This window comes from Cervus elaphus, chromosome 5 (genome assembly GCF_910594005.1).
Source record: "Cervus elaphus chromosome 5, mCerEla1.1, whole genome shotgun sequence".
Classification (NCBI taxonomy): Eukaryota; Metazoa; Chordata; class Mammalia; order Artiodactyla; family Cervidae; genus Cervus; species Cervus elaphus.
Genome location: NC_057819.1, coordinates 128783169 through 128807191, shown reverse-complemented (window position 1 = coordinate 128807191; position 24023 = coordinate 128783169). Strand labels below are relative to the sequence as shown.

The 24023-nt window shown below is 58.1% G+C and overlaps 2 protein-coding genes across 3 annotated transcripts in view; both read left to right on the top strand.

The window, feature by feature from the left end:
* Positions 1-4531: 4531 nt before the first annotated feature.
* RPL38 (ribosomal protein L38) lies at positions 4532-8691 on the top strand. Of its 2 annotated transcripts, none has more exons than XM_043905639.1 (5): positions 4532-4579; positions 4794-4827; positions 4983-5043; positions 7839-7961; positions 8617-8691. In XM_043905639.1, the coding sequence occupies exons 2-5, from the start codon at positions 4825-4827 to the stop codon at positions 8640-8642; spliced, it is 213 nt and encodes a 70-aa protein (XP_043761574.1). In that variant the 5' UTR covers positions 4532-4579; positions 4794-4824; the 3' UTR covers positions 8643-8691. The 2 variants fall into 2 exon arrangements, with proteins under 2 accessions (XP_043761574.1, XP_043761575.1); XM_043905640.1 differs by having other exon boundaries at positions 4548-4671.
* A 5160-nt stretch (positions 8692-13851) lies between these two features.
* The window catches only part of TTYH2 (tweety family member 2), a 35145-nt gene continuing 24973 nt past the window's right edge, over positions 13852-24023 (top strand). Inside the window, exons 1-2 of the mRNA XM_043905638.1 lie at positions 13852-14037; positions 22329-22501. Coding sequence (XP_043761573.1) covers positions 13909-14037; positions 22329-22501 — 302 coding nt within the window. The 5' untranslated portion in view covers positions 13852-13908. The remainder of the gene's footprint in view (positions 14038-22328; positions 22502-24023) is intronic.

Here is a 24023-nt window from a genome sequence, read left to right as displayed (position 1 = left end):
CACTGTCCCATTGGGGCGTCACAGCAGCCCCGTGAGAGAGGAGAGGGAGGTAGTGATCCCACACACACACACACTCCCTGCTTTAGAACAAGCGAAGGAGACGGGACTGCAAGTAGGCACGGGTTTTTGCAGAGTGATGTCCGCCGTGGACAAGCCCAGCCTTGCAGAGCAGCGTCGAGTTGGAACGGCCATTGAGGGATGCCCCCCTCTTCCCCGCCCCGCTCCTCCTGCCTCCCGGCTCCAACAGAAACCATGAACTCCCCCACGGGCACCCCCAGGAGGACCGTCGTGCCTGCGGGCACAGCCCTTACTGTTCGGGACTCGGGTTGGGTGAAACACCAAATCCCACCAAGCCTGGTTATTCCAGTCCAGGGCCTGGCACAGAAAAAGAGTTCGCGCATGCGTGCTCAGTTGCTCAGGCGTGTCCAACTCTTTGAGACCCCACGGGCGGTAGTCCTCCGCAGGCTCCTCTGTCCGTGGGATTTCCCAGGCAAGAATACTGGAGTGGGTTGTCATTCCCTTGTCCGAGGGATCTTCCCGACCCAGGGATCGAACCCATGCCTCCTGCGGCTCCTGCATTGACAGGCAGATTCTTTATCACTGAGCCACCGGGGAAGACCCATTAAACATAGTTTGAATGAATGGAGTGAATTGGAGGAGAGAAAATATAGAGGCCGAGGAAGGTCTTTCAGGCCCTCGGGCCACGCCCTGTGTCATAAGCGCCCTCCGCCCACCGTGAGGTCTCTGCTGATTTCTTGGCCAGTCCAGGTCTCCTTCCGATGTGCCCTGGAAGCTGGAGGCTGGAAGCATCTAAATTGGGCAGCCCTCAGGGGTGGCTGGGGCCGGCAGGATGACTGGAGAGGGGGGAAGGGCGTGGGGATGCCGGGGGGAGGGGGGCAAGGAGAGAAGATGAAGGCTTCCTGCAGCTCTGGACGCGCCCTCTGCCCACCTTCAGCCTTCCGACCAAACAGCCGCCCCCCACCCCTCCGCTGAGACCCTCCTCCCTGGCCGTCGGATACTGACAGTAGCCCTCCTCATTGCCACGGCCACCGTCTTGGACCTTCCAACCCATCCTCCATGCTTCATAGCCAGAGTGACTCAGTAACGGCAACCTGGGCCAGGCTCTAAAATCCAGGGGCCTTCACCTCCTCCGAGGTCCTCCCTGGGCCCCTCTTAGAGTATCGGCATCACCAGGGAGGTGTCTGTTGAATGCAGCATCCCGGCTCCACCCAGAGCCGCAGGCCGTCTCCCAGGACCAGGGCTTTGGCTCCTGTTCCCACTGTTTCCTGTGGGGCTGACCTTCCCATGAAGGAGGGAAGCCTTCCCTCCAGGCTCCTAGCTTCACCTTTCAGTGGCTGCAGCTGATTTTACTACTTGTCCCCCTTGGGAAGCTGGGAAACACCTTCGGTACTTGAATACAGATCTTTGTGTTACTGGACTGTTAATGGTCTCTTCTTAGGCAATTCAAGAGGGTGAACGTCTGTCTCTGGGGTTGCTGCCAACAGGAAGGTCCAGGAACTTCCCTGGTGGTCCAGTGGTTAAGAACCCGCCTGCCAGTGCAGGGGACACGGTCCGGGCAGATCCCACATGCCGCGGGGCAACTCAGTCCGAGGGCCTCGACCACTGAGCCCACCCACGCTCTAGACCTTGTGCTCCACAGCAGAGAAGCCGCCCTGTGAGAAGCCTGAGCATGGCAGCTAGAGAAAAGCCCTGGCAGCAACGAACACCCAACGCGGCCAAAAATAGAATTAGTTAATTAAATATAACTTTAAAAAGACCATGGGTGCAAGTCCCAATCTGAATTGCAGTTTCACTGGGATATTTTTAAGTGTGAGGGTGGGGTGGGGGGTTCAGCTTCTCTCCCTGCCCCCATGCCTGTCCTGCAGGTCCTGTGAAGGAGAGAAGCACCAGGCATTCACTCAACAAATATTCTGTGGACCTACTATGTGCTGGGCTTTTCTTTGTCCACATTGATCCTCCCTTCCATCCTCCCTTTTCCCCTCCCCTTGCTCTCCATCCCTTTCTCCCTCCCTCCATCCCTCCCTCCCTCCATCCCTTCATTCATTCATCCAACCACCCCTCCATCAATCCATCCACCCTTCATATAGTGAGTGATCTAGATGGATGCTGCATCCGTCTGAAGGATCCTCCATGGCAGCTCTGAGAGACTGTGTAGCTTTATGAGCACTGCATTTGGAGAGTTATCAGCAGAATGCAGAACCTCATTCTTGCCTTTATTAAAAATTTTTGAAAATTGGTGCAGATGTATGAAAAGTTTAGCGCTGCCGCACAGTCTATGGAGAGGCGCGTGGGCGTCACTACCGCATGAGTGACAGGAGGCAGAGATGCAGGGTCCTCCCCGGAGGAGAGGGGAGAGCTGAGCACTGAGGATGAGCAGGCAGACGCCTGGACTCGGGAATTGCCCGTGGGAAACCCGCTGGCTGGGCTGAAAAGGCCGGTGCTTCTGCCCGAGCAGTAGGAGAGAAAAGGCCAGAAGGGCAGCAGTGTGAGACGGAGGGGCCGTCAGGTCAGCCTGGTGGGTCTGACCGTGTCTTCCTCGGGTCCCTGGTGGCTCAGACAGTAAAGAATCTGCCTGATCCCTGGGTCAGGAAGATCCCCTGGAGGAGGAAATGGCAACCCACTCCAGTATTCTTGCCTGGAGAATCCCATGGACGGAGGAGCCTGGCGGGCTACAGTTCACGGGGTTGAAAAGAGGCAGACATGACACTGAGCAACTAACAGTTTCACCTTCTCAGTGCAGAGCTGAGGCATCCTGACCTTCAGATAATCTCAAATTAAGCCCCTACCAATTAGCCTTTCTCATGGTTAACACCCAGATGCATCTGTAGTCACAGGAATACAGTCTGACTTCTTTTAAAAGGCTCTCCAGCACAATTAGAGGATCTCACGATCTCCCAGGGGCAATGACTGCAGGTTTATCTTTCCCTCTATCTCCAGCATCTCTAGGAAGATGCTCAACCTGGGGCTCGTCTAATGGGAGGAAAGCGAGGAGGGAGGGAGGTGAGTTCAAAGTGAGGTTCATGGTAAAGGACTCCTTCTCTTTCAGGTGGGCTGCTCTGTAATAAGGCCCACAGGGCAATTACATTCTGATGTGCGGTTATTAAATGGGAGGGGAGAAACAAATATAATAAAATGTAGACATTTGTAAGGAGGTTAAAAATAAAATGAAAGTGGAGGATAAAAATAAAATCAATAACCTCAGGCTTCCCGGAGCCTGCCAGTTCTCTAAGAGCTGAGGGTAAATTTGTGCCGAGAAAATAAAATGCCAAGGATGGGATGGAGGCTTCGAGGGAGCAAAGGGGCAAAGAGAATGCTGCCTTCCCAGAGCTGCCAGCGTGTTGCAAGTCCACACACAGCCTCAGGAGGAAGTGGTCAGGAGTCTGGGAGCGTGTGTTCGAGTCCTGATGTCACCTCTCCCAGCAACTGACAAGCCTTCATTCTCCCCTGGGTGAGACGGGGGTAAATGACCAGGCCACCACTCACCAGCACACCTGAGGATCACAGAGGCCCTGTGGGTGACATGCTTAATGTAGGGGCTGCCCGATGAGTATTCCACAGAGGTCAGCTATTCCAGGCTTTAACTTGCTTTTGTGGCACCAGTTATTTATTTATTGCCGCACTACCAGCAAGTGGAATCTGAGTTCCTTGACCAGGGGGTCTCACCCACATCCCCTGCAGTGGAAATGCAGTCTTAACCACTAGACCACCAGGGAGTTCCCAATGGTACCAGTTCTTAAATAGACTTCCCAGGTGGCTCAGTGGTAAAGAACCGGCCTGCCGATGCAGGAGCTGGAGCTGCAAGTTTAATCCCTAGGCAGGGAAGATCCCCTGGAGAAGGATCCACTCCAGTATTCTTGCCTGGGAAATCCCATGGACAGAGGAGCCTGGTAAGCTGCAGTCCATGGGGTCGCTAAGAGTGGGACACGACTGAGCAATTTCACTTTCACTTTTCACTTTCATGCATTGGAGAAGGAAATGGCAACTCACTCCAGTGTTCCTGCCTGGAGAATCCCAGGGACGGGGGAGCCTGGTGGGCTGCCATCTATGGGGTCGCACAGAGTCAGACACGACTGAAGTGACTTAGCAGCAGCAGTAGCAGCTGGGAGATAGTGGAGGACAGAGGAGCCTGGTGTGCATGTTCATGGAGTTGCAAAGAGTCGGACATGACTTAGGAGAACAACAACCCTTCATTTAAATGAAAAAAAATCTCTGCCTAGGTGCCCAACACAGAGGTCTAATGAAAGTAGTTGATAATAAGTCCTAACACAGGTCTTCAAACTGGGTCTGAAATAAAACCTAGCAAAGGTAAGGTGGGATTTGTGCGAAGGAATAGAGGCGGTCAAGAGTGAGGGCAGGGAGACGGCCCGCTGCGTTCAGGGAGCTGCACTGTTAATCTAGGCCAGAAGAGGGCAGAGAGGCAGCCGTGGGAAGGACAAACGCCTGTGTGGTTGCTTGACCCTCTGCAGACACCGTACCCAGCTTCCTCTGGGGCCTGGTTTAATTGCCCGGAAGCGGAAGTCTCTTCCTTTTCCGCTCTCTTCGCTTCTCGCCCCTTGACGTGAGTCTCTGGTGCCGTACGTGGGGAATGGGCTAGTAATCCGTGGTCATCCGCGCCGGGTGCTATCTGAGGACCCCAGTCCTGGGTTGAAGGTGTTGCGGGGGGAGGGTGGGGTGCGATGGGGCCCGCATTCCGGGGGCGCGGGGCGGGGAGGCAGGGCCGCCGCCAGAGCCCGCGCCCCCGTTGACGCCGCCAACGCTTTTCTTCCCTGCAGGTTCCGGCCGCGCGCCCCGCGCCTCGTCGCTATGGTGAGTACGACCCCCTACCTGGGACTCCCCTCGGGACGGGGGGCGAAGGCAGGGCGGCCTCTGCGAGGGTCTTCGGGGGCCCGAAAGGGGCTGCCGGGGCTGGAATCCCCAGCACATGCGTCTCATCGGCTGATTGCCTTCGCTCTGTGTTGCAGCCTCGCAAAATTGAGGAAATCAAGGACTTCTTGCTCACGGCCCGGCGCAAGGACGCCAAGTGTAAGTGGGTTCCCTAGACGGGAGGCGGCGATCGCGGGCGCCGGGATGCCCCCCGGAACGGCGGGCCGGCGCCGGGCGGCCACTTCTGCCCTCGTCTGCTGTCGGGGTTCGGGGGTCTCAGTCTGTTTCCCCTAAGACAAGACGCTTGGTCCGGGGTGTGTTCTCTTCCTTAAGGAGGGTCCCCAGGGGTGTTTTTGTTTGGTGTGTGGCGGGTGCTGTGAACGGATGTGAAGCGCTGACTCGTTGGAAAAGATCCCGATGCTGGGAAAGACTGAAGGCAAAAGGCGAAGGAGCTGGCAGAGGATGAGATGGTTAGATAGCATCCCCGACTCGATAAACATGAAACTCAAGTTCCCGCAAACTCCGGGAGATAGTGGAGGTTCCTGCTGGGGGAACGTCTGGAAACGCAAGTTTCACAAACTCGGAGTCAGTGCTGCGTGTTGGGTTCTGGGCGGGAGACAGAGGACAGGTTCTGTTAACAACGAACTGCGTCATTTTTCTTCTCCGTGTATTGGTGTCCTGGGCTGTAAACGAAGCGGAAGGGTCACTGATAGGAGACACATAAAGCAGCAAGTCTTTGATGGACATGTGCCAGCCCCAGCTGCCTTTGTGTGCGCGCGCTCTCTTTTCCCTGAATGTGAGAGGGAGTCCTCTCGTCTCTTTGTTGAAGAAGGTTTGGGGAGCTCGTGGTCAGCACTGGGTTTGGACTCAGACGTTGTGTAGCTTTAACACCTTTTTTGGGCTGCTACTTGCAGTTTCCCTCCCCTCCCAGATAACGTCCTAAAGGGAAAGTTGGGTAACTTGTGAAAGTAGGGTACTCTTGGCCAGACGGGTTAAGGTGGGCTAAGGTACTGAGGTCTCTGATGTCCGGTCTTAGTGGTGGGGTGAAGCGGTGGCTCGGGGGAGAGCCTTTTGGGGATTTTGGGGGGCGGGGAGAATCGTAGTTGTATCCCTGTTACCTGAAACAGTCTGGTGCCTTCGAGCCTCTGGTACTGTGGGAACCGCAGGTGACCACGTGCTCATATTTTTTTATTTACAGTTACACACGAAGAGAAGCTTCATCAGTCAGGTTTAGTCCAGACCAGGGAATTTGCTGTCACTTCCTGGGCTCAAAGGCCAGCTCTACCAGTCGGTGACCATGGGGTCCATGACTCCACCGTTGCCTCTGTAGAAAAGGGTGGTGATCATACCTGCCTCTCCGGATTGGTGCCAGGATCAGACCAGATGACCCAGTAGAGAATTTTAGCACGGTGAAGAGATGACACCAGATCCATCAGACTGCTTTGCACTGCTGTTCTGTTTGGGAGCTTGATGTTAAACTGTGACCTGTGAAAGCAGGGGTCATGTTCCCCTGGATATGATAAGGGTGCCCAGGAAGTCTTTTTTAGATAAAATTGTCTTCATAGTTGTAAGTGCAAAATAAATAACATAAAACTCACCGTTTTTAGGCGTGCAGTGTGTGCTGTGTTTGCATATGTTCACGTTGTGGTGCAGACATGCTTTCTGAGAAATTGTCATCTTGTAAAACTAACCATTAACCAAGAGTCCCCAGCCATTTTACACCAGGGACCAGTTCTTCCACGGGCTTGGGGAGATGGCTTTGGGTTTCACGCATCGCCCACCTCCTCCCGGGCAGCCTGGTTCCTAACGGGTCTTGGGCCAGTGCTGGTCTCTGACTCTCCCTCCAGCCCCTGGCGACCACCATTCTTCTGTCTGTGGTACCCTGACCACTGTCAGGACCTCATGTAAGTGGAATCATGCCGTATCTGTCCTTTCATGACCAACTTCGTTCATTTAGCATAACGTGGACATTTGGGTGGTTTCTGCCTTTGGCTCTTGTGAGTGATGTTGCTGTGAGTTTTGATGTAAAATATCTCTTGTCCCTCCTTTCAGTTCTCTTGAGTATATTCCTTCTGTCCCTGGGATTCTCCAGGCGAGAATACTGGAGTGGGTTGCCATTGCCTTCTCCACATACGTTGTTGAGTAAACATTTTTTCAGAGATGCTCACATCTGACCTTGTGAGAGTTCCGTTTACAGGTGTACGGCAGCTGCTAGGAGCAACACAGTATATTTGGCTTTGAGAGGAATGTTAAGATAGCAGAATAGATTGGTTTGAGTAAATATCCACGGCCCTGATGTATTAGAATGTAGTGAGCCAAGGCAGCCGGTGTCTTGGGCAGGTTCGGCCACAGTTTCTGCTTCCTGTGACATGCCCTGCCCCTTCAGCAGTTACTGGCAGAGATGGAGTTGCGTATCGTGTGGCCAGGTCAGCCTGCGCTATGGGAGTCAGAACGAGCAATTTGAAGGGTTCCAGACAAGAGTAACCTGGAAGAGGCTGTCTTCCGCTTCCAGAATAGCTGCTGGCCTCATAGTAAATGCATTGACGGTTGTACATAATCAGATTGTTCGCTAAATTTCAAACCGCACGCTGTTGAGTTTGGGGCACACTTGGGGCTCTTTATTGTCCAAGCTGTGGTCCTGATACAGAATTTTAAAGCCATATAAGATGGATACTGGGTGGTTTGGAGTGTATTCACTGTACCAGATCCCACTTGTGTTACAAATACAGAGCTTAACTCAGGTTCTAGAGTGTTGATCCAAGGGAAATGTAGATTTCTGACACTGAGGTCAGAAGGGGATGGGGGGTGGGTCTTATTTTTTGTTTCATCAGAGGGACAGCGAGGGAGGTGAGCACAGCGGTCCCGGGTGCTTGTGCAGAAGACTCAAGCAGCAGGTGGACTGGGACGTCTCTCCTGTGACACAGTCTTATTACTAACTCTGGTCTCTCTGGTAGCTGTCAAGATCAAGAAAAACAAGGATAATGTGAAGTTTAAAGTTCGGTGCAGCAGATACCTCTACACCTTGGTCATCACAGACAAAGAGAAGGCAGAGAAGCTGAAGCAGTCCCTGCCCCCAGGTGAGTAGCCGGAGGCCGTGGTGGGGGGTGCGGACAGCCTGCGACGTGGGAGGGGCCTGTGTCACCAGCTCGTTTCCCGGCTTGGCTCCAGAATTAGGAGAGCCCGTTGTGGTTTGTCTAAGTGTCTGCTCCTGCCGTTGGTGTCACGTGGGCAGTGCTCAGAGGTTAGATCCAGAGGGAACCATGCCTTTCTAATACAGCATCTTACCCGCTGGCGCTGACTCCCTGGGTCACTCATTTCATCCTCACCATGGCCCTGCAGGGTGGGGAGGTGCTGGTATAGGTGGCCCCCATTTTCACTGGTTGAGAAATTTACTGAACACAGCAGGCGATGCGGGTGGATTAAGCAGAGGGGCCATCCTGGTGGCGGAAGGCTCAGCAGAGCAGCTGGGAGCTCGGAGCCCAGCCAGGGTTCCCCAGGCCACGTCTTCACAGCACAAGTCAGCCAGCACTGCTTCCTGTGTGAACATTGACTGGACCACCTTGAGAAGGGCCAGCGGGAGCGTGTTTATCATCAAGCACTAACTTAGCGTTTGAAGCAGACCTCCCTGGTGGGCTTAATTTCTGAGCTTTGTGAGCCCTCTTTAGCCTGAGTGCCAAATCCAGATGAGTCGAGTCTTCTGATTGGCTCACATTTGTGTGTCTTTGCCTCTAGGTTTGGCCGTGAAGGAACTGAAATGAACCACGCACGCTGCTTTGAACTGTATTAAAATTTTTAAAATTCTCAAAATGGCCTTTGTCTCTGAGAACGGGGGTGGGTGGGTGCTAACTTGGTGATGGCTTCTGGCGGGAATAGCGCAGGGTCCTGGCTTCTGCCTTATTTCCCCCCTAATCTTGGGCTGTGGTCCCAGTGGACAGATAAGCCGTCTCTTTTTTAAGTCTAATTTTGAAAGTAAATAGAAATAGGCAGCTAAAGGAATCAGATACTGATGGAAATAAAGCCAGTCTCCACCCCTGAGATTTTAAAAGTCACTTAGGTAAAATGAGCTCCCTGGTAATGAAAATGATAGTTGGAAGGAGGAGTTGATCAGTGTTCTCAGAAGTGGCAGTAAATGAAGCCGGCTTTTCCTCAATCCTCAGGATGGGTGGCTTTTGTTGGCTGCCAGTAGGCCCTTCCCTTAAACTGATGGGAGCTGAGGCGGGTGCTGGGAAGGCAGGCTGGCACCGCCAGTCAGCAGCCTGAGACGGGGCCTGTGGCGGGGTACCTCTGCCAAGGGCTGAGGCGTCCACAGGACCCGTGCGGGCACCTGCGCAATCGTATCGGGCTCAGCGTTTTCTCTGCTTAAAACGTGCCTGAAGCACGTGGCCCTCCTCCTCTGGGGAAAGGATGGGGGTCCTCTCACTGAGGCAGGAGAGGGTGTGGAGGCAAAGTGCCCTGCCAGCTGGCAGACACCACCAACCACATGCACAGGTGGGGGTGTGGATTTTTTTTTTTTCCTCCAGATCTAGGTTCTCAGGCACAGAAAAGAAAATACTCCTGTGTGTTTACTAAGTAGAGCTCAGGAGTGGTACCAGCTGTTCACCAGATGAACACAGCTGGAAGGACAGTTTAGATGAGAGTTTCCAAGAAGGAGCTAAGAGTGGAGGTGGGTGGGTGTCAGCCCAGCGACAGAAGCCCTGGGAGCCAAAAGACCGATGTGAAATCCAGATGATTTAAGGGGAGGAGCCAGAAGTCTGACCCCGACCCCAGGCAGTGGAGGAGTGGAACGTGCCTGCTGGCTCAGGCGTGGGCAGGTCCAAATAAAGGGGTGGGACCGCTGAGGTCCCAGCAGGCCTGGCTCCTGGGGGCTCAGTGCTGCTTCCTCTCCCCGCTGGCTTGCTGGTCTTGATCGCTCATGTGCTTTTCCCGTGTGCGGTAAGTTGCTTCAGTTGTGTCCAACTCTGCAACCATATGGACTGTAGCCTGCTGATGGTCGTCCCATCCTTGTCAAACTTTGATTATCTATGCGAAGGTTTCTTTCTGAATTCTGTCACTGCCCCACCTCACCTGCACAGTTGCCAGTCCCTGGGAGGGCTCCATACCTGTCTGCTGCCTTTGGTGTCAGAGTCGCCAGGGGAACAGTCAAGCACAAATGGGACACGGAGGCAAGATTGCCTTCAGCAGGGGCTGTGGATCCCCTGTGGTTGGTTGGTGGGTATCTGCCAGTTGGCACGGCAGTTCGCCTCCACACCCCCTCCTGCCTCAGTGAGAGGACCCCCATCCTTTCCCCACAGAGGAGGAGGGCCACGTGCTTCAGGCACACTAAAGCAGAGAAAATACTGAGCCCCATAGGATTGCACAGGTGCCCGCACGGGTCCTGTGGATGCCTCAGCCATTGGCAAGGAGGTATTCCCGCCACAGGCCCCGTCTCGGGCTGCTGAGTGGTGGTTGCCAGCCTGCTTTTCCCAGCACTCTGTCTCAGTTCCCATCAGTTTATGGCAAGTACTTGCCCATTCTCCAGTGGTTTTAAGAGTCCTGAGCTAAGAAGAAAACTGAGGGGCCTTCTTGGCGCGTCGTTCCGGGCAGACCACAAGGTGGCGCCAGAGTCCGGCAAGTGAGGGCAGGAGCCCCGCGAAGGTCTGGACCTGGTTTACATTGATAACATCTATGGAGCCGAGTGCTCGAGATGTCTGGCGGTTTCTCTCCCAGGAATTCTACAGCATGTGAGGTAGTGAAGCACGTGTTTTGTTTTCTTCTGGGAGAAGTGCCCTCGGGGGCTCTGGCTGTGACCAGACCCAGATGGGGCGCCTTCAGCAGCTCCCAGTCTTGCCCGCCCTTTCACCATCCCAGCTTCCCAGGAAGAGGGCGGGTTTACCACTTGGGCTCCCTTTGTCCCGGCGCATTGTGCAGAGACCAGCCCCAGCTCCTAGGATACGAGCCCTGCCGACTTTGTCTAGAGAAGGCATCCTTTCACGCTGTGGGTCTCAGCCCTGGCCTCTGCCTCCCAGCCACTTGGGGTCCTCTGTAAAAATTCACACCGTGGTGTCCAGGGCTGAATCCAGAGATTCCGTGTAAGTTGGCCTGAGGCATCGCTGTGTGGTGGGGCCCTCAGGCTCCCAGGGCCCACCACTGCCTTGCTGAGGTCAGCAAGGTGAGCTTGGGTGAGCTGGCTCTGGCCGCGCCAGGTAAACGGGGAGTGGTGCGTGCAGGAGGGCTGGTCAACCCAGGAACGCGTCCCCGGGAGGGCTCGCGGTTCGGTTCTGCTGCGCCGCTTCTCTGGAGACCTCTGGGGAAGCGGCTAGAATGGTCGCTGCCAGCTGGGTGCAGACTGGCCCAGCAGGTTTGCTGTCAGGATGCACCCCGAGGCCGTGAGGATGGCCCGAGGGTCAGCTTCTGCTGTCAGCATCAAGTGTGGGGTGCCGGCCCCCCTTCCCCCGCCCGCCCCCGCTCGGGACAGGTGGGCTCACTCCCTGCCACTCAGGGAGGCAGACCCCTCCCCCCTCCTCTCCCCTGCGGCACTTGCAGTTCACAGTTGTGACTCTAATCTTCTAGAGGAACGGCAAATCCTCCTAACTTCCGGGTCAGGGAGGCCAGGATCAGCAGCTGCAGCCCCGGGGGCGGGATGGGAGGGGGGACCGTGTCTGTGGCACCAGGCAGAGCCTACCCCGGAGGTCCCGGGCAGTGAGGTCACACTGGTGAGTGCCACCGAGGGCCCTCCAAAATCGCTTCAGGTGTCCGCCTTGCTCAGCGACCAGCACGGCTGGTTAAAACCAAATCCCTTGCCAGGGTCCATGGCAAGGACCATTCCATGGCCCACCTTGCCAGCTTCTTTCTCTTTTTTAAAAAAACTATAAAGCAAGGCTAGTTGAGAGGCAGCCTACAGTGAAATTCACCCTCCCTGGTATCCAGTTCTCTGTGCCGCTGTGGAACCGCCACTGCAGTCCAGAGAGAAGAGTCTCGTCCCCTCACCCCCAGTTCCCTCCTGCACCCCAGCCCTTGGCAGCAGCCACGGGAGTTTTCCAGCGCCTCCTTGTCACTCCCCTGGCTGAGTTTGGACTCACTGGTTCCCCTCTGTGCCCTGCGGGCCTTGGGCCCTGATCTCACTGTGTTCTGTCTCCCTGCTCAGAATCCAGCCTTCCCAGGATGCCCTGAGTTAACTTCTTCGCATCCTTCAGCTCTCACCCCGTGTCATTTTTCAGGAAATGTCCCCGCACCCCAGACTCAGTCCCATTTCACAACCCGATGGAAGGTCCTTGGGTGTGGGGTGGGGTCTGTGACCAATGACCGCGTGGGATGAAGGCCGCCCCCCCTCGCCTTTACACTGCAGGCCCCTGCCGGCAGGGATGTGTGCTTTGCTCAACAGTGGGTCCCATAGAGCCGAGAAGGTGCTCCCAGTTCGTTGGATTAATGAAAGGAAATCCCAATGACAGGAACGGTGCTCCCCAGTGACGAAGATGGGTGGCTGTGGTTCCGGGAACCTTGACCCGGACTGTGACCTCCTGGAGGAGAGAGAAGTCTCAACTACTAAACAGGGCTCCATCTGCCAGTCCTGGATCTCTAGTAAGGGAAGGGGTGTCTGTACGCTGTACTCCCCTAGTAGTCAACGCGTTTCACCCATGGAGTTTCACCTTCATCCACCCGGTTCCCCCAGCCAGAAACCTAGAGGTCTCCCTACCTCACACACCTCACCCCCACCCTGCACTACCACTGATCAGACTGCCCACGACTCAGGCCTGAGCTTCTCAGGACCCCATCACCCCCTACTCCTCCGTCACCGACCTCAGACGGCCCTTTACCCAGCCTTGGACCCTGTCCCAAGACTTACCCTCTCCTTCTGGCCCTGTGCCTCCCACAATCACGGAACGCTGTTGGGTTGTGGGACCGCAGCCCTTTTCTGCCCGCGAGGCTCTGTTGGACCTGGGACTGCACTCCCCAACCCCCAGCCCCACCCCGGCATACTGCTCTGCTTTCCTCCAGAGCATAGCTAGCACCTGTCCTCATGAGTACCCCTACCACCTGCCGCTAAACCACAATCCCCGCCCAGCCAGACTTTCTGTCAGCTTTTGTCCACAGACAGAACGTCTGGCACCTAGTAGGCCCTCGATTAATTTGTGTTCTCGAAGGCTCTGACTCCCTGGGAGGTCTAGCCCTCCCAGGCTCCAGGGTCTCTCCCCCGGGAGGTGGGGACCTTCCAACCAGCTGCTTCTTTCCAGGTGGGACCCATTAGTTGTTTGGGCAGATGACCTGGGCGCTCCCAGGGCAGGACCATGTTTACAGAGTGGATGCTCAATCCCAGATGAGAGTGAATTTAGAACTAGTGACCCAGGGACTGGGTCCCTTTGGTCTGCAATCTGTCAGTTCATGCTAAGTCACTTCAGTCGTGTCTGACTCTTTGGGACCCACTTGTCCTGTGTCTCCTGCATTGGCAGACGGGTTCTTTACCACTAGCGCCACCTCTACCCTCTAACAGCGCTAGGAATGGCAACCTCGCCTTTCTCATGCCATGATTGCCATGAGTCTTCTCCAGCACCACAGTTCAAAAGCATCAATTCTTTGGCGCTCAGCTTTCTTTATAGTCCAACTCTCACATCCATACATGACTCCTGGAAAAATTGTAGCTTTGACTAGACAGACCTTTGTTGGCAAAGTAATGTCTCCGCTTTTTAATATGTTGTCTAGGTTGGTCATAGCTTTTCTTCCAAGGAGCAAGTGGGGACCCAGAGACTGTTGTTAAAACGAGACAGATTCAGGAGGCTTCTGGGGACTGTTTTCCCTTCTTCCACCTCTTTCGCCTGGACTTGGGCCAGGACAGATTCCTGATCAAAGAAAAGCTTCAGGTTCTAGGGCGTGACCTCCGGTGGCCCGAGGGTGAGCCCGGGCGAGTGGCCGCCCTGGAAGGGGCGAGGCGGGCCCGCGCTCAGGGGGGCGGGGCCTGGTCCCCGGCTGGGCGGGGCCGGGGCGGGGCCGGGCGGACGGGCGCGCGTCCCGGGCCGAGCGCCGGGCGGGCGGGCACACTCGGGCTGAGCCATGCCGGCGGCGCGCGTGGAGTACATCGCGCCCTGGTGGGTGGTGTGGCTGCACAGCGTCCCACACCTCGGCCTGCGCTTGCAGCCAGTGGACAGCACCTTCAGGCCCCGCGATGAGAGTTACCAGGAGGTGAGTCCGCGACCCGGCGCCCCAAGTCCCCGCACCGCCCCTTCCCGCCTCCCAGCCCGCCGCGCTCCGCGCGCCTCCAGACCCCACACCCCACCCACCCCACACTCTCCCCGCAGCCTCTTCCCGCTTCGTCCTTTCCCCCGCGAGTCCTTGGCCCACGTCCCTCCCGTCTGGGAACCTCACGGGCCTGGAAAACTGGAAAGATGGGAGTTAAGCCGGCCAACGGCACGGGGGGAAGGGCGCTTCCTGCGGGGCGGGGGTGGGGGCTGAGCGCCCTGGGAGAGGGCAGTGCCGCTCAGGGGTCGGAGCTGGGGGGGCATTGGTGCCTGAACCCGGTGATTCCCGCGCGCCAGCTGCGGGGGCCAGGGGCGCGGGACGGCGAGGCGCTCCCCGGGGTTTCCCTCCTCTGCGGGGAACCAGACGCGCTCTCGCTTTCCGGGTCTGTGCGGCCTGGGAGAAGTTTGGGCAGAAACGGACTGGAGTCTCCGGGTTTGTCTCCGCGGCACCCCTCGTCCCCAGCCCCTGCCAGCCCCTCCGCCTGGGCCCCTACTGGACGACGACAGAGCCAGAGGAGAGGGGTGTGGACCCGCGGCCTCATGTGGATATGTGGGGGAAAGAAAGTGCCCCCCCACACCCCCAACCCCTCCTCTGTACAGACACACCTTCTGAGCCCCGGATTTCTGGGTCTGGGTGGCTTGGCCAGCCTCTTCCCCCATCCCCGCAGTTCTGCCCTCGTCCCGCTCCGCTGGCCCTTCCCTCCCCGGTTTCTGCACCCCTAGGGGGAAGGGGTGCTCCCCTAGGCTTCCCCGCCCAGACCGAGTGCAGAGTCTCCCGCCTGGTCAGGTCTGGCCCAGGCCAGTTCAGCCCCCGAGGCCAGGCTGAGTCAGTTTTCTGTCTGGTTAAAGATTCCGCGGTTGGGAAACCCAAGATGGGGCCCATTTGTTTAGACCTGTGCGCCAATCTGGGGACTTTGACCCCCAGCGGGCAGGTTCTCCAGATCTCCGCGTGTGGGGCGGGCCTGGGCGGAGCCGGGCGAGGAGGTCAAGCTGGCAGTCAGCTGTTCGCCTCTCCCCAGCCAAAAGACTTTCTCCTGCAGGGTCCCGGGGGTCCTGATGTAGCGGGGCGTGCAGGGCGCTGCTGACGGGGGAGTCTAATAATAACCCCCAGTGTCCTTGTCACCCGCGGGCCCCAGGCAGATGGTGCCTGCCCTTCCAGAAGCGGGAGAGGACCGGGCCCTTTCCTGCTGCCGGGCAGGGAGCAGTCAGCCAGTTTGGCTTCCGCAGCTTGCACCCTTCCCGGTCTGCACGCCCTCTCCCACCCCCTCCCTGAGCCCTGCCTGGGGAAGGCTGCTGGCTCCCTGAGAACGCGACCACCTGGGGAGAACTCCAGGGAATCTTCCTCTCCCAGTGAATGCAAGAAAAGAGGCGGATATGATTTCAGAGACAGCTGTGTTGCTTGCAGATTGTGTGTGTGTGTGTGTGTGTGTCTGACCCCACATCTGCTTGTCCCAAACCCTGCTCCCCAGATCCTGTCCTGCGGTCTCCCACCGTAGCTTTCTCCTTTCCCCTGGAGGAAAAGTAAGCTCCCTACTGGCTGGAGACGACCTTCGGGTGTGGGGAGGGGGCTGGACGGGACAGACAGCTGCTGTCTGGCAGTCCTGGTGGGTCTGAGCCTGCCCCACCCTGCTTGGTCCCCTGGAGAGGTGACAGCCAAGCCAGAGGGACCGACTCACAGTCCCTGTCCCTCTCCGCCCCATGTCAGACCCTGGCACTCCAAGGGGCATCCCCTCTCCCTGGCCTCACCCCCACCCTGCTCGCCCTCTCAGGCAGCCCAAGGGCCCTGCCTGGGATCCGAGTGCGGTAGGGCTGGACAGGACTGGACGGGAAGTCTGGCTCGGGGTGTTTATTTTAGGTGGCTCCTGTTCTGGTGAGTTCCCCTGGTGTCTGACCACGGGTCTCTTCTGGAAGTCCCCTTCCTCCCGAGCAGCAGTCACCGCCCACGTCAGTTAACACCATCGACTGGGCACTTTCTGCTGTCATCTCAGCGCTCGGCAGACTCCTGACTGGGGGGAAGCCCTGTGCCAGACGTGGGGTCACGTGCTGACCGTGCCGCCAAGGCCTTCGGGGCTCAGCTGCTGAGTGGCTGGGAGGGGGCTGTGCTTTGGAATCCACAGTTTTGTCACTTAACCGTGTGACCATGGCAGGTGTCTGTACCTCCGAACCTCTCTTCCCTCCCCTGCAAGTAGTGAATGAGCTGTCCCTTGAAACGAGCTTAGTACCTCGAGGGCCCCCTCGCACGTGGTGGGCCCAGTGATGCAAATGATTACGCAGACCGGCCTTGATGTTCAACAGCGTGTCCAAGTCCAGTGACGCATGGAGGATGCAGACGAAGGATCCACCGCTGTCATGGTCGGGAAGGACTGAGAGACACGTGCCGAGGGGGCTGCAGCTCATGCCCCTGGGGGCCAAGTGAACTGTGCCGGCTTGTGGTGCGGCGTGTGTGTGTGTGTGTGTGTGTGTGTGTGTGTGCACGCGGACCCACATGCGTGTGTACACCCCAGAGATCAAGTGGAGCTGGGAACAGGCAGTCAAGCTGAAGGACAGCTCGGGGAGGGGGCGGGCTGTGCCGGGGATCCGGAAGGTACAAGGAAGCCTGAGGGACGAGCAGGTGGCCTGGTGACGACCCAGACGTCCTGTGCAAAGTCAGCCCCAGAACTCCCTTGAGGAAGCAGGCACCCCTACCCCACTCACTTTCTGGGGTCTTGGGAGCCGCCGTGGAAGCCCACTGGTGGGTCAGTCTTTCCAGCCCTCTCTGCCAGTGAACTGGACCCTGAGTCCTTGCCCAGATCACCTGGGCCCGGTCCACCAGGCTCCTGGGGAGGTGGCAAGCCCCAGGCCCAAGGGGCGCCCCCGCCCGGCTGGGCCCCCAGCTCCAGGTGGGGAAGCTGCGGAGACCCTCCTCACTTGTGAGATGGGGTGGGGGTGGAGCAGATCCTGGCGTCAAAGAGCTAGTGAAGGGACCCCATCGTCGTTCAGTGGGTATAAAGCATGTGGCCAGTGCTGGGCGCTTCGTAAGTCGCCACAAGCCCCACTTGGCACGGAGGAGGCCCCCACCGGCCAGGTGTCGCATGGGCAGAGTTGGGAAAAGGGCCCTGACACTGCCCCCAGCTGTGTCTCCCCAAACCAGCCACCCCGGTTCCCCCTTCAGCGGCCCCGTCACCATCCATCCCAGAGAGCTGGGAGAGCAGAGCAGACGCTGAGGACCCGGTGCCTTTGCGAGGCTGGGGGCTCCAGACGTTGCTGCGCGGAGGTTCACTGCCTCTGCCGCCCTGCCTTCTCCCTCTCCCGCTTCCACTGGCTGGCCATTGTCTTGGGACGTGCGTGAGGAAGCAGAGGAAACATTCTTCACTTTTTACACGTATCTCCATGTGCTAACTCTGGGTAATCCTGTTTGTAGGCTCCACAGAGTCTCACACACTCCCAGGGGAGGGTTGGATCCAGAGCTGTGGGGCTCCCCCAACTTGGGGGCGTTTATCAGGAGGAAAGACCACGCGGGGATCCCTCCCTGCCCCCCACCCCCCGCAGGATTTGAGAAGAGCCAAAGGATGAGGAAGCCCCATTCATCCAGCGTGAACCTTGAGTCATGGTCAGCAGACACTCACGCTGCCCCCCACCCCCGCCCCCTTTTCCAGGAGGTGGGGGAGCTTAACCCTTTCCAATCAGGGCCTCCCCCTGCAGCTCCTTGCCCTCTGGCCTCACCCCTGGGCCGGCACAGTCTTCCTCTCCTGGGGTCTCGGGGTGAGGGGTGCTCAGGATGTTGCCCCCTCCCTCCCCCGCCCAAGTGCAGAAGCCCCTGTGGGCTCAGCTGCCACCTCGGCATTCCCAGAAGACCCGTCGGTCACTGCTGCCCCCAGCTGGGGTCCTGGGTTCATGCTGTTGTTTCTCGTTACAAAGTGAGAAGCCAGAATGAGTGGAAGTTGCTTGGATGAGGGGCGAGGCCTGAGCCCTGCTGCGGGGGCCGTGGGCTGGCTGTTGAGTGGCCCAGGGAGGTGGTGGTGGCCACAGGGGCTGGGAACCTATCCTTTCTCGGCTCCGTCAGCGCAGGAGGGCGTGTGAGTCGACTTCCTGGCTTCCTGCAGACAGGACATCCTCCCTGTAACACCCGGAGGTGTGTAACGGAGACCTGCAGAGTCCGTTGGGAGCAGAACTGTTGCCTGTCAGAGGGTGGCAGGGTGACGCGGGGAGAAGGTTCTGCAGGCTTCTCGTCCCTCCCTCCTTCAGCCCCTCCTGCCTCCAACCTTACCCCTAACCCTGGGCTTCCCAGGTGTCTCAGCAGCAAAGAACCGGCCTGCCAGTGCAGAAGACTCGGGTTTGATCCCCGGGACAGGAAGATCCCCTGGAGAAGGAAATGGCAGCCCACTCCAGTATTCTTGCCTGGGAAACCCCATGGACAGAAAAGCCTGGCGGGCCACTAGTCCATGGGGTCGCAGAGTCGGGCATGACTTAGTCACTAAACAACCCAAACCCTGATCTTAGCTCCTCTTCCCCTGTCGTCATGCTCCCAGTGCCGGGAGAAAGTTCTGGAAGAGAACTGCTAACAAAAGGGCCTTCGAGTTTGGATTTCGCAGGCATGGCCTCCCCGGGCCAGGCCAAAGCAGGAATAAAGGAATTGAGACCAGACGCCCGGCTTGGAAGAGGCCCCTCGGCCTGAGACTCCCAGGGCCCTGCCCGCAGTGCTGGGCTTCCAAGAGGTCAGGGGGCCCGAGTGTGTCGTGAGGGGCTCCAGGGGTGGGGACGGGCTGTGGTTTGGAGAGACTCAGGTGGCACCACCCCAAGTTGTGATCACTTCCCGGAGGTCCTGCCGTGCCGGATGGGGGCCCGTGGTAGAGTCCGTGGGTTTTCCTGTTTGGGGGGAGATCGAGAGTGAGATTTTCTAGGGAAGCTGGGAGGAGGTCTGACTGTCAGCCCGTCTCTGATCTATGCAAAAGGTTTATCCGGGTTTTGTTTTGTTTTGTTTTCGTTAGGACTAACTTATAGGGAAGTGCGCTTTCCTAAGTGTACACCTCAGTGTGTGTGTGTGTGTGTGTGTGTGAGAGTGTGTGTATGAGACACCACCCAGGCAACGTATATCCCTGATCGCCCAGCAGGCTCCATCTCACCTGACTCCCCCCCGGGGGTGGCTGCATCTCGGGCCCCTGTCACGGCAGATGAGTCCCCGACTGTGCATCTCACATCAGTTAAACCGCACAGCCCGTGCTGTTTCATCTCCCTTGTTTCTTCCCAAGTCGCGTCTGTAACACTCACCCGGATCGCTGGCTGTCGCTGCCGCTGACTTTTCACGGCCGCACAGTGTTCCATTCTGTGGCTCTAGCACCTGTTACATGTCAGAGCTCTTGTTGGTGAACTTGGGGTGCTTCCGGCGCTTGGCTCTCACTGCAGTATTAGGCTGCGGTGAACAGTTGTGGGCGGCAGCGGGGACACAAGCCCTCCTTTCTGCCAGGGGAAGGAGGGGGTTGCCGGCTCGAGGGGTTTGCACGCTGCACAGTGGTCTGCATCTTGTGAAGGGGATCCTGGGCTCTAGCAGAGGTGCCTCGGGCCTGCGAGGGCGTGGCCAGGACAAAGCCTGGCATTTACATCCACCCCTCGTCAGGGGGCGCTCTGTATAAGTCAGGGGGTGCTCTGCTAAGCGAGTCTGAAGGAAAGGCTCCGCTGCTGCAAATAGTTTGAGAAAGTCTGTGGACACTACTCAGTGCTTCCTAGACTTCAACGGGACACAGCCCTGCCGGTCATCTCTTGGCGCACTCCTGATTCACTAGGTCCGGGGTGGAGCTGGAGATGGTGCATTCTGCATCTCAGAAGAGGTCAGTGCTGCAGTGTTGGTGAACTCCACTTTGAACAGCAAGGCTCTGAACCCCTGTATTTTCTTGGGCTCCAAAATCACTGCAGATGGTGACTGCAACCATGAAATTAAAAGACGCTTGTTCCTTGGAACAAAAGCTATGACCGACCTAGACAGCATATTAAAAAGCAGAGACATTACTTTGCCAACAAAGGTCCATCTAGTCAAAGCTATGGTTTTTCCAGTGGTCATGTATGGATGTGAAAATTCGACTATAAAGAAAGCCGAGCACCGAAGAATTGATGCTTTTAAACTGTGGTGTTGGAGAAGACTCCTGAGAGTCCCTTGGACTGCAAGGAGATCCAACCAGTCCATCCTAAAGGAAATCAGTCCTGAATATTCATTGGAAGGACTGATGCTGAAGCTGAAACTCCAATCCTTTGGCCACCTGATGTGAAGAGCTGACTCATTGGAAAAGACCCTGATGCTGGGAAAGATTGAAGATGGGAGGAGAAGAGGATGACAGAGGATGAGATGGTTGAATGGCATCACCGACTCAATGGACACGAGTCTGAGTAAACTCCGGGAGTTGGTGATGGACAGGGAGGCCTGGCGTGCTGCAGTCCATGGGTCACAAAGAGTCAGACACGACTGAGCGACTGAACTGACCTGAAACCCCTATCTGTCCTTGACCTTCTTCCCCATGGCCGGGGGCTGCAGGGCCTCCAGGGAGCAAGCGGCTTGCCCTGGGGGTTTGTGCTGGGGGCCGGCAGTGTTAGTTGCCAGTCGCATCCAGTTCTTTTGCTACTTCGTGGACTGTAGCCCACCAGGCTCCTCTGTCCGTGGGATTCTCCAGGCAAGAAGACTGGAGTGTGTAGCCATTTCCTCCTCCGGGGGATCCTCCCGACCCTGAGATCGAGCCCCGTCTCCTGCATTGCAGGCGGGTTCTTTCTGGTCTGAGCCACCAGGGGGCCGACAGGGACGGCTCCTTCCCGCGGTCTCCCCAGGCCAGCCTCCTGGCTCTGTCCATGGGACAAGCCTAGTGGTCCAGGCTCAGGGGCCCCCGCCCCTGCCACCCCAAGAGGACTTCCACAGGGGGGTGTGTGTGTTCATGTCCACTGGGCCTTCCCAACCGCCTGGAGGAGGGGGGCTCGCGCTCCATGCCGCTGAGTCGGGAGGGTGGCAGGGCAGGTTCCTGGCAGCGTCTGTGACGCATTTCTGCCAGGTGGAGGCGAGAGCCACGCTTCGTCACAGCCGCCAATCCCACACCCAGTGGGCCGTCTCCCCTGTCCACTTCCGGGCTGTCCCCATCACTCTGGCCATTTGTCCGTGAGGCTCGGGAGCCTGTCGGTCCAGGTGCCCAGCAGAGCAGCTGCCCCCTCCCCCCTGTGAGGCCCCGCCCCTTCCTGCCAAGATGACCTCAGGCCTCGAGACTGCAGGCCTCAGCCTCCAGGTGTGCGCACGCTCCGGCCTGAGACTTGTGTCCTCCTTAGACCGGGAGGATCCCGGTGTCCCCCCCAGTCTGCCCGTCTTCCCGCCGCGACGGCCCAGGCTGGAGGGCTGGAGGTTCCCAGCTGGGAACGACTCGGGGGCACGTGTGCAGCAGGGCGAAGCGGTCGGCTCAGGAGCCTGACTTAGAGCCAGGTCCTGCCCCGGGGCCATCTGGTGGCCATCTGGCTGAGTCAGGAGACTGGAGGGCAAGGAGTAGGGGGCTCCGGGCCTCCCGGCCGACAGCAGCCCCCTTTGTAGGACCCTGCGGTGCTCGATGGGCCTGAGTCGACATCTCCTCCCTTTCAGAATTCCGGGCTTGACTGCCACCCTTGGCATCTCGGGGCGGCCGTCCCTTTCAGGGTGTGGTGGAAGGAACCTCCGCAGGTGCATCTCCTGACATCCCCCACTCCCCCCGCACGGAGTTGGTCTCTGGTTGGGAAGGGACCCCAACTCCTAAAGCGAGCCTCAGAGGGGGCCGATACACCAGGACGTCTGCCCCAGGCCCCCGCTCAGCTTCTGAGACACCCCGCCCAAGCCCTGCCTCCTCAGGGAGGCCTCGGGTGCTCTGATCATGGGGCCGCCCCTCTCCTCGTCTCCCTCGGTCACACCAAGCATCGCCCACAGATCTCACGGTCCAGGGACAGTTCCTGCTTGTCTCTTGAGTGACTCGGAGGATCCATTAGGCAGGGTGTGGTCCTCACCTTCATCCAGGTGTGTTCGCCCCAGATGAGGAACCAGCCTTGAGCCATGCCCCCTGCCTCCTCTCGTCTCGGTCCTCTGCCCCCTCCCACACCTGAGCTCCATCTCCCCCCACTGCTGGTGCCGGAGGGCAGGGCGCTTTGTACAGAGCAGGAGCGTCAGTCCTGGGAGGAGGGCATCGGACGTAGCAGCCCCGCTGAGCTCGGGGCCCTTCCCCGCACCCCCCGGGACCCAGCGCTGACCCCGGTCCTCTCCCTCCTCAGTCGCTGCTGCTCCTGGGGCTGGTGGCCGCCGTCGGCCTGGGCCTGAACCTCGTCTTCCTCGCGGCCTACCTGGTCTGTTCGTGCTGCTGCCGGCAGGACGATGAGGCGCAGACCAAGCGCCCCCGCTCCTGTTGCGTCACCTGGACGGCCGTGGTGGCCGCGCTCATCTGCTGGTGAGTGTCCGTCTGCGCTGGGCCCGGCGGGGGCGGGGAGGTCGCAGCGCAGAGGTGTGAGAAGGACACAGCGGACGAAAAGCGGTCCTGACCATCTGGGTCTCGCCCGTGGTCAGCCCCTTGACCAGGACACCCCTTTCTCACCTTCCACCTCCAGCCCCACCCCATCAATAACCCACCCCAGGTGGCTCATCAGTTGTCTGCCCACGTGGTCGTGCCTGAGCTCCAGGAACCTGGGTGGGAGAGCCTGTCTCAGGGGTGCATGCGGTCCCCTTTCTCGCCAGGTGGTAGGAATCAAGATGTCCCGGGTGGTTATGGGAAGCTCCCTAGCATCCTGGGCCGCCACCCCCGGTGTGAGCCTCTCCAGCCCGGCAAGGAGCTCCCTGGGCAGTTGATGGGTGACAACTCTGCCCTCTGTGTCCCATCCCCTCCCAGCTGCCGCCCTGGGTCTGCAATCAGAGTCTGACTCCAGCCCAGATCAATTCCATCTTCTACAAGATCAATAGCTCTTAGCGCCCTCGGCCAGCTCTTCTCTGCTCCAATAGTGAGAATCTCTAACTTCGTGTCAGAGCCGAGCTATTGCTCAAGAAGTGTCCACACACATGGGCCTTGTTTTCTCAAGAGCTGTATTTTTCTTGTTTTCTTTCTTTCTTTCTTTTTTAAATATTCACTTATTTATTTGGCTGCACGAGGTTTTAGTTGAGGCATGCAGGGTCTCATTCCCTGACCAGGGATTGAACCTGGGCCTCCTGCATTGGGAGCACAGAGTCTTAGCTACCGGACCACCAGGGAAGTCCCTGGAGTTGTTTTTCCGTGTTTTTGTATCTACAAAGGTTTTCCCAAAAGCCTCAGGCCAGCCTGAAACACTCTAGGAGATGCTCCTGCTGGATTTGACCCACTGTCTCCGGATGGGACAGGCAGACAGGGTCCAGTGAGCCTGGGCCCTGAGGATGCCCGGGGACTCGTCCCCTGCGGCCCACAGCGCCACCCCAAGGCCTTCTTTTCTCCATTAGATCATGTTCACCATCTGTCCTGCCTGCCATGTGGGGCTGCAGGGTGGAGGGATCTGGGGTGAGTGCAATGGAGGTCAGCAGTTACGGTCGCTGGAGTCGAGCTCAGATCAGAGCTGAGTTGAGGGAGGGAGGCAGGGACAGGAGTCAACGAAAGCAGGAGGAGGAGAGATCCAGAGTGAGGCTGGGGGGATGAGGAGGGAGCAGTCTCGCGGAGCTCTGATGCCGGGCTGGTGCCGTTAAGGGGGTTCAAAGCTGGGTGACTAGTTCTGGGTGAATGCAAAGGGTATTGATTTACGTGTTGGTTCACCAAAATGTAGCTGAAGCACGCGCGTGCACGCGTGTGTCAGACCCACGAAGCAGACGGGAACCTTGTTTCAAAATGCACGTTTTCAGACCACCCTGATAACAATGGGTGCAGCGTGGGCCGCCCCCCGTACCTGCACTTGTAACGGGTCTTCCAGGTGATGTGTCCTGCGGTCCATGGACCATTTCCCGAGACACAATGAATG

Excerpts from the sequence above, each read along its gene's own strand:
- RPL38 (XM_043905639.1), top strand. Across the intron at positions 5,044-7,838 it reads CCGGCGCAAGGACGCCAAGT|CTGTCAAGATCAAGAAAAAC; the intron begins GTAAGTGGGTTC and ends TCTCTCTGGTAG. Across the intron at positions 7,962-8,616 it reads GAAGCAGTCCCTGCCCCCAG|GTTTGGCCGTGAAGGAACTG; the intron begins GTGAGTAGCCGG and ends CTTTGCCTCTAG.